The sequence below is a fragment of the Bombus vosnesenskii genome, unplaced genomic scaffold (assembly GCF_011952255.1).
Source record: "Bombus vosnesenskii isolate JDL3184/JDL3185 unplaced genomic scaffold, Bvos_JDL3184-5_v1.1 scf7180000013314, whole genome shotgun sequence".
Lineage (NCBI taxonomy): Eukaryota > Metazoa > Arthropoda > Insecta > Hymenoptera > Apidae > Bombus > Bombus vosnesenskii.
In genome coordinates, this window is record NW_022882960.1 from 4,492,194 (window position 1) to 4,505,266 (window position 13,073).

The following is a 13,073-nucleotide window of genomic DNA, read 5'->3' on the forward strand; positions in this document are numbered from 1 at the left end:
AAATAGGGTTCAGTGTCGTTGTACGAAAGAACGTGAGAGAACTGTCAGTGTGCGCTACATTCGGTCGAAAGTTGTCTCGCCAACAGGAACTTGACATTGTATTTGTTCGTATGATACACAGACGCGAGCCAATTTTTATCTGTTGCGTAAGGTGCGAAACGATGAGCATTGCAAACACAAAGTATAACTCTTCCCGAGTTCTCAGCCTTGTGTTATTTTTAATTAACCAGAATAGGTCAAGGTGCGAGTCTAATAATCGAAACAGAGTTGTCAGAGTTTCGGTCTCGTTCGATTGGACAAATACCTCGTGACGAATAGTTGTTTTGTAAATACGTACACGCGTCGAACAATTGGAGAATTTTTCCAGATTTTTCTTATATGAGTCATATCCAGCGCGAACATTTCTATCGCTCGAACGAGACGAATTCTATTTCAGATTCGCTTAGACGATCGGATTACCGTGCTATACGATATTTTAATAGTTACGTCGATAGTACAGCGCATCGATTATCTAACCCATATCCTTGTAAAAATTACCCGTGGCTTGGCAAACGCAATACAATCCCGGCGATCTCGGTCGCGACGGTGCGTTATTGCGTGATAACCTGCGCCAAAGAACGTATATGTTTTATTCACACCTGACACTTCCTCGTTATTTGTCTCCATAGAGATGGGTATTTTTCTTTCAACAGCGAATGTAACGATACGATAATAGTACAGATTCTAACATATTCGCATATGCAAGAATAGATTGAGATTAATTTTTGAAACGTGCGGTAAGATATAGGTTGTTCCATTTATAGATTCTATATTCCAATAGATCTCGTTGATGCTCGATATGAGAAAAATGATCGCAAACATATTGGAACGTATTGTCTCGTTGAACTTGAGAGGTGGGATCGTGGTGATACCGGATATGTTAAAATCGTGTGAATATTATTTGTGTAGTAATAATAATATCGTAATATACATGACGATATAATATGTAGGTGTATAATGTTATAATTGTAATAATAATAATAAATGTTGACGCAACTTTGACATATCCTGTATCGGAAATTATACGAGCAAGTTATTTATATTGTCGACTTAATTGAGCTATCGAGTTTTCAATTTCTTTATACGCGTATCTTTATGTATTATATTTTTATCTAGTTTCGATTCTTTGAAGAAATAAGGCGAATTTTAATACAAATTTTAAGGTCAGCTTTATATGTGATGTTTTGATATTAGTTAATGATTAAAATGACGAAAGTATCGCTATGGGAAACCGCATAGTCTTACGTGTGCCATCATTTATGTACCTTGAAATAACATTTCTTTTGTTTTCTTTTCGCATGCTTTCTACTTGCACGACGGATCGAAATCCGGTTTTGTGTAAACTTCAATGTTTTATGTCTCCTGTACTCATAAAATATCCTTATATTTCGTACGAAACATTTTGGTTTCACGTAATACTTGAAGGAAAATTTCAGGTATATTTAAATATAAATAATAAATATTGATTTATTTGTTAAACGTTATAATTTAACGAACAATATACAGTACAAATAATTTATTATAAATATTGTATTTAATCATTATTATATCGTGAACGTTTTATTGAAATAGTATGAAAAGTCAGCCGAAATTAAACTCAAGTAGAAAAGGATCGTCTGTCGCCAGACAAGGCGGTACACGTATGACTCACTCTATGCTCTATAAATCTTCGTACTTGCATTATTTACAAACCTTATACATCAAATATTATTTATATTGATAAGATCTTTATAATTACGTAATTAACGTTAATTAAAAATATTTATTAATCCATAAAAATGTAATAGCACGTGATTCAAGATTCATAATCCTTTAACATCTGCATCCATATAACGATACAGATAAAATATCTCACGTGTATATTTTCCAATATTTATGATCGTTATTTCGTGTAAAGTGTAAATTAAAGATATTTGGTTTTTACGTAAAAGAGCGACGCGATGTTACAATTTTGCGACGATGACGAATTCGGTAGTTTTATATTTTCAATTCAAACAGAATTATTATTATACGCTTACACGTATATGATGTAGGTGCATCAATAAAAATATAAAAAAGAAGATCGTCGAAACATCGCTGTGAAATTCTATATTTAACATGGTTAACGAGCAAACTGATTTTCACTCCGTTTTGAACGAGACGTTTTGACTTCTCATGAAAAGATAAACGAAATGTTTCATTAAAGCGACAAATCGCATGAAATACCGCGTGACGAAATATTTCGCCCATGTACGAGATTTTAATATACGTAAATTTGTACGACGATGACATGCATGCCATACACCACGTAGAATAAAGCTGCCGCTAGTTAAATATTTCGAATTAATTTTTCCTCTATAACGGATAATTTACAAAATTGTAATCAAACGTTATAGCTACCAAAATTTTTAGAACAAAAATTGCAAATCTCGACCTATAATTAAAAATTACCTAAAACCATAATAATTACAATAGCTGAAGCGATTGCGACTAACTTAAAAAAGAAAGTATCGCATCGTACATCTTCCTGCTATCTATCGAGTTCGACAATTTTTTCAACGTCATTGTTCTCCTTACACATTATTCAAACATATAGATACCCTTTTAAATACTAGGTTTTGGTATTCGATAAATTTTACTACTTTGCGGGTATTCCATTACTTTTATAAGTAAAGTACTTTCTCTCCTCCCCAAAAATCCGAAAAAAGAAGCGCCATAAAAAAAACGAGGAGAAGAGCAGGTTTAAATTATATCTAAATATTTTTTCTGCACGATACGACTCTTTTTATTCGTTGCAATTTTTAATCCGACCTTCGTTGTGTGTTAATCAACGATTATTAAATTAAGTACCACGAATGCAACCCGTATCGCAAATCATTAAGTTCTCAAAATGTGGGCTGTCCGAACGTCGTGCACGCTTCGTTATTCCAGCGTATCCGAACATAATAAATCGCGCACGAGTAATTGCAACGTTCGTAGAGGTGTTTTGTCCGAAAGCATTAATGACTCGTTGCAACCCTGATGCTGGCACGTCTCGCGTTCCTTTCGCTTCCATCAGTCTCCCCGTTCGTAATAAGACGCAGATGCTGGTTGACTCTTATTATTAACCCCTTCCGCGACCGGTTGCTCACCTCCGAGTGGACTTCATCTAGCCAGACTTGCAATTACGCGGCCGCGTATTGGCTTTAAGGCCACGATAATTGACTCGACTCACGATAAGGTTTGACAAAATTCTAAAGAAACGGCACCTATAATATAATCCTGGGTATTTTTTTAATTGGCTTTTCTTCAATGTTCTCTTCGGTCATTTCGAACGCTTGAGGCGCTGCTTTCCTCTTGTTGCACTTAATCAATACTCCGCTTGAAATTGCTACCAGTTATCGATGGTATCCAACGTTATTTGCGAAAAAGATGAAACGAGGAAAATCATGGGGATATACATATACGTAGAAGTGAATATAGATGGTGGAGATTTTCGACAATTTTTACAAAAGTTCTTTTTACGTTGGTTCTATATACTCGCTGTTTTTAAGTATTCGGTAATAAAGTCGCTCGAAATGTATTTTCATAGAATTAGAATGTTATTAATTAAACGATCTGTGCGTTATGTTTTCTTTGTTCATGGTAGATTTCATTTAAAGCTATCCATTTATTGGATAGCTTTGTCGAATAACGACGTCTTTTCTATTGCCCAGTTTCGCTAATCCGTCTTATTAATTTCTCGATTTAATATCCAGTTAGAAACATATTTGCCTGAATACAGCGTTCTATTTCTTCGCAAAAGTTTGTTATAGATGAATATCCTTCACGTTCGAAGACATTAACAAGCTTCCTTTTAAATTACGATTTAATATGATAATTACACGCGTTATTTTTAGCAACAATAAAATCTATAAACGCGAGAACGCAGTGAAAGATGAAGCTAGTTCATCGCGCGTTGAATTTCTCGCATTAAATACCTGTCACTAAGCGAGCGAACCGTTCGGAACAAGTGAGTAATTGAAATCCATGTAGCAAATTGAGTGCGCATATCTTAGCAAATAGTATCGTTTGCTCTTCGACAGACGGATATACCATTTTTCTACGTGGTTAATACGTTACGACGTCTTGCTATGCAAATTCGATCTGGACTTTAATTTAGAGCGTACGAGTAATTTTGTAGCACGATGAACTGGTTTTGATAATAAATTTTCGTTCGCGCGTAAATCGTTGCTGATCCTCGCGTTTCGCAGTAACTCGTGCACGTATCAAGTATGTATGTAAATTAGTTGTTTCGAATAAACGATAAGCGTTACAGCGCGCTTGCTTCTTTGCTGAATTGTAGTGCATACAGATCCATATCGCCCTTTCTTGCGTATGACTTTTACTATCTCGTTGTTCGTGTGCGGCTTGTCAGTGTATTTCGATACGTCGTCGAGTAATTTCTGTATGCAAATCGATTCCTGAAGAGAGGACTTTTACAGAGCTCTTACACATATGTTTTTTCTTTTCAGTGATAAAGTTGATCGATGATTAGACTTCTCAGAAGTCATTGCTTAACCAAACTTATAGAGAGATCTTTTCTGTTAAATTAATTATTGTTAACAGAATTCCTAGAAGCTCTCAGTACACTGATAAATCTTATTTTCTAGATATCATACGGTTATTATCGATTAAATGCAACGAATTACTGTAACAAATGTTCCTTTCCTCTTAAATGAATATCTACTAACGAAATTGCTCAAAGCTGTAACATCAAAGCATAATACGATAGCAATTCAGAGGATTGTATGACGAAGTTGAAGGAATTTTCTCCATAGTCATAGATCAATTTTCCAAACATCCACTGAAAGTCTCTTCAAAATATCAAATCTCAATCATTCGTAATTTTTCCTATCGCTCGAAATCTCTCTATCTTTCTAATAAAATTTCAATCAACGAAAGACCCACGAAACAGATGCACATATCAGTAAGCTATTCATCTAAATCGCAAGCAAAACGATTCGAGACTTCTGTATATTCCTACTCTATCGTTTTTTCTCGGCAGTCGACTCGCTGGATCCAGTGTCACAGGTCGCAGGATCATTTGCCATTAATCTAACGATATCTGCCGCGATTACTCCGTTAAGATTTGTTGGTGGCACGAAAGATTTATTTAATCGTCCGCACGAATAAATTTTCTCATCGCCGTTCTTTCTCCACCAGTCCAGGACGATTACATCTGCGACTCGTAAGTCTCCGGCTAAATAGAAAAGGATATTAATCCTCGTTATAGAGGATCTCGCGTGAGACGACTAGCAACTCGTGTAATCGTCTACGAACGCTCGGAAACCGATACCTGTTTATTATTGAAACGGTAATACGCGTAAGAATGCGTGCCACGGTAGAATTTTCTTCTCCTGCCTCCTTTTCAGTTCCTCTGGCAATTATTAGCGGACGGGTTCGGTGTTCGTTGGCGATATTTCCTCGGCATTTTTTCGTCAGTTTTACAATTTGCAGCGCGAAACAGGTTGCCTCGAATGAGATGCAAATGAAGGGGACGAGCTCGATTGCGTTTTATTAACTCAGCCGCAGGTTCTCATGAATGACAGACGCGGCACAGCGAAATTGTAGGATATGGCATATGTAAATGTTTCAATGATCTGGATATAGGCACATAGTTATAAAGTGGTAGTTAACGGAGAAGCGATGGGATGATTATTTATAATTCTGTGTACTCGTGTTTAGGTGACTTCTGTGTCGATTAATTGTAGAAACGAGCATCGTAATTACAGTTTATTCGACTGCTCGGAAAGCTTGTTCGGAGAAGCAAGTTTTTCACTCAAATTCTCGTGGACATAAAGGTTCTTGATATTTTTTATATTTCTCTTTGTTTTACGATACAGTGTATTACTTGACTGGACCTAAGCTTCTAGTATAGCGTGAATCATCGCGTTGGAATAAATCCTAAGTGTATATTTAAAATAGATTCGGCGGAATAAAATAACTATCTTTTACGATAAAGAACATACGATTATCATAACTATAGAGAAAACCAGCGCGATTTTTTCAAACGTTAAATGTTCGGTTTCATCTTGGTTAAATTTGGTTGTATCTTGGATCTCAGTTTGATCGAAAATTTAGCTTCTCTTCCCATCATCGAAATTTCGAACCTTAGAGAATATCGTTGATTGTCTGTAAAACGAATAATTGGCACTGTTACAGTTGCAGAAAGATCAAGATCAAGACTACTTAACGGATTTAACACCTCACTCTCGCTCCTCGGATTAAACAGTCCAATTTTATAAAGTACTTCCTTCTAACGTCTCAATAACTCGGCCACAAAGGCACGCTAATACTCGAACAATATTCTCCATTTATCGTGGGCATTGTTGTAGCTTGGCACATTCAAATCGTCTGAACTTTCTCTTCCCTTTTACGTCTAGCACTTATCGATCAGGTTCATACAGATAGACGTCTGCCAAGTCGTAAATTCGCCCAACAAGTTACCTGTTAACAAGTTTGAATCATAGTTCTACTTACTCGGTCGCAGATTCCATGGGGTGAACTTTGATATCGCGAATGGTTAACATCAGGCAGATAAGAAAGAAAACGTCAGTCGAACAACAAAGGATTAGCGCGAGGCGAACGTTGAACGTTTATTGAAAGGTAAAGGTAGAATTTCTTATACATGTCAGACGATACAGATTTATGTCGATACAACGGAGAAGCATAATCTATCGCTTATAAATATCCGGGCACTTTGGTATATCTGAGATAACAATAAACATTAAGATATTGCATTAAAATATAGGAATAACAAACGTTGTATCAAAGTATAAAAATTAATGACAAATTGATAATTAGAAAAAGCAGTCACTACTTGTTTATAGAATCAGCAGATTATAATGCTAAAGTACTTATTGCAGTAAACGTAGCAATAATATATTTACTATTTAAATTCTTTAGTTTAAAATTAAATTATTTTATAGTTAAATTGTTTTATAATTCAGAAGTAAAAGAATAGAAATACTTCTAGTTTGACAATTACAAACGGCTTTGTTATCGCATACCGGCTGGCAAAAATCAATTTAACCGCATTGCAATATTCTGTCATACAGGGTGGTTGGTAACTGGTGGTACAATCGGAAAGGAGGCGATTCTACGCGAAAAAAGAAGCCGAAAATATAGAATAAAAATTTTTCGTTTGAGGCTTTGCTTTCGAGAAAATCGACTTTGAATTTTCGCTCGGTACGCGTGCGGTACGTTATAACGGATCTCACTGTAGACCGTTGTCTCGATGGAAAAATTAAAAAAAAAAAAAAATTAAAAAAACAAAATTTTTCATCATTATTGAAAAATTAATCATCGAAAAACTTGACAACTAGGAGAATCTCTGAAGAATACTTAAAAGAAAATTCCTAAAGTACCATTCTTAACCGTTCGAATAATATTCTTTCTTTGAATACATTGGAACAAACGAAAATAGAAGAATTATGAAACAACAGAGGGAATATATTAACAATTTTGAATAATATTGCCATTTAAACGAATAGCGGAAGTATATCCGGACAAGATTAGACGTGAAATCAATTAGATGTCAAGGATTAGAAAAAAATTAGAATCAAAGATTAGACGTCAATTTCTGTAATATACGCTATGTTAGTATACGTATCGGTAATTTCATAATTAAAATATATTTTGCATCAAAATGTAGCAAGTGTCTGGATACTTTTGAACGACGATGTATCTACATTTAAACGTGCGAGTTTGATGTTTGCACGATATCATCTCACCTTAATGGAGGTTTGAACGAGTCAACGAAATGAACGACGAGCTTAGGTTAGGCTTGATTAATTCGTCGATCGGTACTCGGTGTTGCAACCATCTTATCCCGTGCGAAGGTTTAAAAATAACCAGTGGCAGAACTTGTCACCGACTTTCTCTGCTGTCTTAGAAACAGCACGCCCGGCATTCATTGGCGTGGCGGCGTGCAACGCCGATGGAACACGTTGCGCTTCCGCCTCTCGTCCCTGTTTGACATTCGTCGACTTGTACCACTCGGATCCGTAAAAATAATCATCGAGAGACTATTTGTCTTTACATTTGTTGAAATAATCGTGCAATATTTGTCTTCTCGGAAATGGCACGCTTACGCTTACATCGTGTATGGTCTGCGATTTTTTGATCGAACCTTTTGCTTAAGTTTGGAAAAAGTCGGTAAGTTGGAGAAATTTATAAAGCGACCAGTACTTTGGAATAATTTCTTTTCTTTTTACGTTTATATTTTAATAGCGAAATAATCGTTAAACGTTCGCCTTCTTGGAAATGGCATGTTCATATTTATACTATATATGGTCTACGACTTATCTATTGATCCTTTGGCTAAGTTTGAAAAACTTGGTAAGTTGGAGAAAATTTGTGTTTAACTAGTGTTAACGTGTATCGTTATATATAGCAAAGATAGTCGTTGGCTGTGATTGTCCGTCTTCGTTTTAATAAAAATAATCGCGAACTGTTTGCTGTCTTGGAAATGGCGCGCTTGGCATTTAGTACTATGGTAATAGAACATGGCGACAGAATGTGTCCGTTTTCTTCAACAGAATTATGTACACGTTGAATTTAAACAGTATTGTCCCTGTAATTCTGGAAATATTCTAAAATTAGTTGTTTTCTTATCTCTCTGATTTAACGATACGTTTGCCGTTTATTCGCGTATAATACGAGACGTTAATAGAGAACTCGCGGCATCCTCGAATTCATTGGCACTGAATAGTCACGTTTGTGAAAGAGATTATTGGCTGTTTGCATTCACATTTGTAAAAATAATCGCCGACTGTTTGCTGTCTTAGAAACGGTATTCTTGGTATTCGCTGGTGTGATGCAGCATCCGCGTCGCACTCCTGTCCGTTTTATCTGTTCAGAGTTCGTCGATTTACGGTTATATCTGCATTTGCAAAAATCTATCACCGTATCTGTGAAAGTAATCCAAGACTTGTTATCTTCTCTAGTATTCGAAAGGTATTCCATGCTTATTCGTGTCACTGTGCTAGACTGATAGCATTTGCACTTCCGTATTCTCTTATTTCAAGTTTCCTAACAACGTCTAAATCAACATCTAAATTTTGCAGAAACGTTGCTTTCGTATTTATCTTTCTATTTATAGAAATAGTTTGGATTCCTTATCTCCTTTGATATCGGTATACACGTGCGGAGTTGATCGAATGCGTTGTATCTATCGACGAAAGCATTTCAATCTGTAAAAGTTATTGCCAACTATTTGTTTTTCTATTCATCCAGATAATTACAGCTCTGAGCGATCATCCACTGAGATAATCTATGCATTCGTAACGGATTTCAATGAACCTTCGCGTTTCCTTTGCTTGCAATTTATTGTACTACAACGATCGAGCTTTTCGCGAAAATAATCGCAGATTCGTTATCTTCTCCGTTATCTCAGAGACGGTATTCTTGATATTCACGGAAATAATCGTCGATTCGTCGTATTGATTTCTTAAATTCTCGATGTATTTAATATTGTTTATATATGACAATATAGAAATTTAAAATGCCATTATAATTGTTATATAGAATAAATATGGAATAATTGGAATTAGAATCGATAGAACTGTAATATTAATTCTCTATATAATTGTAATATAATTGTAAATGTTATAAAATATTTATATAGTATCGAATATTACAAAATTAACTTATAATTTCTACGGTAAATAAATTTCGCTACCTTTTGCTATGCAATATTTAAAATTTTATACAAAGGTAGAATAATAATTACGTGACAGAGAATTTTTCTCAACAGAAAAAGATCGGAAAATTACAAATTGCTTTAAGTATATCTAGAAATAGTACATAGGCTATTAAACCTCCCATTTTTATATTCATGTGCATGAAAAGATTTAAATATTTTTAACGAGAACTTAAAATAGGGAAATTACCATATCACATTCTGCTTCAGGAAGCAAGATCGATTGCTATGTGTTTTAAACAAGCATTTGTTACCACGTAGACGTAACCTACAAATAAGGCTGGTCTGTACTATTAAAAAAATTCAGGGTTTCTCAATGGTTGCATACAAATACCTTGCACGCTCGCTCTATGTTGAATCAAGTTTGTACCGGCGCGGTAGTGGAGCGCATTTTAGAATGCACGTGCCGGTGTATATACGTATCCGTTTCGCATTCATTGCCAAAGGAGATCCAGAGATATATTATGGCCGATAAAATGTCATCTCGCTTTTATCCTATGAAATTTTATCCGATGAAAGAGTTCTGCAAATTAAACGTCAGCTCAATTACGCTTCCTATTTTTTGTGTTTCGGCTATCCTTAACGCGATATCCTTAACGCGTTGAATAGAATTTCATGAAATTCTTCTGTTATCTCGACCTCTGTAGAAATGAAAGTTCACAGAAAGATGTATTCTTTTTTTTTTGTAAATTGCTAAAAAAATAACGTAAATTATTCTTGTAATTTTATAAATTATCTTTCTAAGAAATATGCGATATCGAGCGTCAAGATTAACTTTATTTTGTACATTTAAGAATAATTGTTCACTGTAGGATAAGACCTGAAATAATTTTCGAGTAGAGATATCCGTCAGCACAGACATGTAGTCCGTCAGATTATTTAATAATTTTATATACTAAATTGCTGTGTTGTAAAAATTAATCGAATGTAATCGCCTTTTTCGTAACATGTATTTGTTAAGATTTCTTATCATTGAAAGTATTTAAATGTTGAACCTCCTGCGATTCTTCATTAGATCGTGACGATGAAATAAAAATTTAGATTATTTAATGCGCACAAAAAGATTATTTAATACATAAAAGAATGTCATAAAAAAGTATCGAAGTTCAGATATTTAGATAAATAAAAGATAGTTTACAATACAACTTTTACATCTATGAATAAAGAAGAAGACCGAAGTTTATATTTAAAATTTAGATTATTTAATGCGCACAAAAAGATTATTTAGTACATAAAAGAATGCCATAGAAAAGCATCGAAGTTTAGATATTTAATAAATAAAAGATAGTTTACAATACAACTTTTACATCTATGAATAAAGAAGAAGACCGAAGTTTATATTTAACTTTTGAAACGAAAGAGAACTTCATCTCCTACAACTTAATAACATTGATGTAATTAAACAAAAGATCCGATTAAGTAGCGTTAAGATGGTGAAGCATAAACTTCATTAAAAAAAGAAACACGAAGGGTGAAGTTGCTATCGTATTTTATAATATCATGAAATATCGAACGTAACTCGATGCTACCACCCAACCAGGTCTTTATTGGTGTTCTGTCGCGTCTTACCTAATTGATTTTTACGATCTCCATCCGTTCCTTGAATATAAAACGATCTTTCGAAACGCAGACAGCGTCACAATTTCCATCTTGGCTAAATATAAATCGCAACTTTATTTATTCTTGGCAACGAATCGACTCTTGCCACCATCGAGCCCTCTCATTATATTTTCAAGATGTGTCGATGAATATTCAAATGCACCGGTAAATTGTTATCTTCTTTCCTTCGATCTTGTTTTCACGGTAAAAAAAAAAAAAAGAAAGAAAAGAAGAAAGAAAAAAGTATAAAAACGAGTTTAATAAGAGCAGAATGTGTCAGTTATTTATTGTCGATAAATTCCAAAGTAGGCTTCTTATACAGGAAAATGAAATATTCATAAGCATCACTTTTTCAACACGTAATAAATTGCCGAAGAAATCGTTTCTTGTTGGTGAATTGACTCATCATATTCCTTGCAGTATGGCATACGCAGTATAAGTCACGTAATTGAAACGAGCTGTATGTTTAGTTTGATCACAGAGAAAAACACAAAGTTTGTCTTCCTGTAATAAATAGCGATGTACCGACAGTTCAATAACACTTTATGTACGGAATTATTATACGCATGAAGCTCTATTGATGTAAGTAGATTCTACGAGAAACTGATTGATTTTTGCCAATGAAAGATACGAATTTTATAATTATCTTAAACTTTAATATCGTTAAATACCGTGAAGCGATACAGATATTCGACGATGTCGTTTAAGGGCGTAGAAATTGGTATAATTAGCGGTGGTTTAATCGTTTGCAGTTGTACGTTGCTTCAATGGAGATGCAGCTTTATATTCTAAGAAAAGTTATATTACACAGACTGTTACATGGTAACGACTGAATATTTTAAATCGTATGCAGAAGAATAAAGGATAGTATAGGTTCTATGGCATTTTAATTATTTCAAACTTATAAAAAAAAAAATCTCTTAATATCAGTGATTAATCTCGTCTTGATAAAAATGCAAAATAAAAAGACACAATTTGTAAAAATTTGTGTATCCCATAATCATTAAACGAGATAGACGTCTCATTAAACATTTAATCTTTGAGCATGTTGCTGTAACGTTCCTGTATAAGAAACGTTGGAAAAACGAACCACGTTGTAGATACATTATAGCAAAGTCATGGGAAGATGAATGTCGCTACATCATTCAACTTTTTTCTTCGCCATTTCCTTCTCACCTCAATCAAATAAGAAATGCAACCCCGTGACTCATCTCATTCCAGGTAAAACATTCGGTAAAAATATTACTCTATCAGATACCTTATCTTGTATTCAATTATCTTAAGTTGTATCTGATGAAAAAGCGAATAAATATATTTATTATATTAGTGTTGGTCATTCCTTTCCTTTTTTTTCTTAGTAGCATTTCTGTTTTACAATAATAATATGTTAGATACTATGTTCAATAGAATGTTATAAACCTTATTTTGTATTCAATTATTTTAAGTTGCATCTGATGAAAAACGAATAAATATATTTATTATATTAGTGTTGGTCATTCCTTTCCTTTTTTTTCTTAGTAGCATTTCTGTTTTACAATAATAATATGTTGGATACTATGTTCAATAGCATGTTATAAACCTTATTTTGTATTCAATTATATTAAGTTGCATCTGATGAAAAAGCGAATAAATATATTTATTATATTAGTGTTGGTCATTCCTTTCCTTTTTTTTTCTTAGTAGCATTTCTGTTTCACAATAATAATATGTTAGATACTATGTTCAATAGCAT

The 13,073-nt window shown here is 34.1% G+C and overlaps 1 protein-coding gene across 5 annotated transcripts in view; it reads left to right on the forward strand.

The window, feature by feature from the left end:
• LOC117235122 (glycogen-binding subunit 76A) overlaps positions 1-13,073 on the forward strand; it is a 92,307-nt gene that overhangs the window by 46,330 nt on the left and 32,904 nt on the right. The window contains exons 1-2 of one of the 5 annotated variants that reach the window (XM_033496857.1): positions 7,952-8,196; positions 8,272-8,379. The exons of 2 other annotated variants lie outside the window; for them this stretch is intronic. In XM_033496857.1, coding sequence (XP_033352748.1) covers positions 8,305-8,379 — 75 coding nt within the window. In that variant the 5' untranslated portion in view covers positions 7,952-8,196; positions 8,272-8,304. Of the gene's footprint in view, positions 1-7,951; positions 8,197-8,271; positions 8,380-13,073 lie in introns of those variants that run through there. 2 more of the 5 variants (XR_004493625.1, XR_004493626.1) reach the window with 2 other exon arrangements.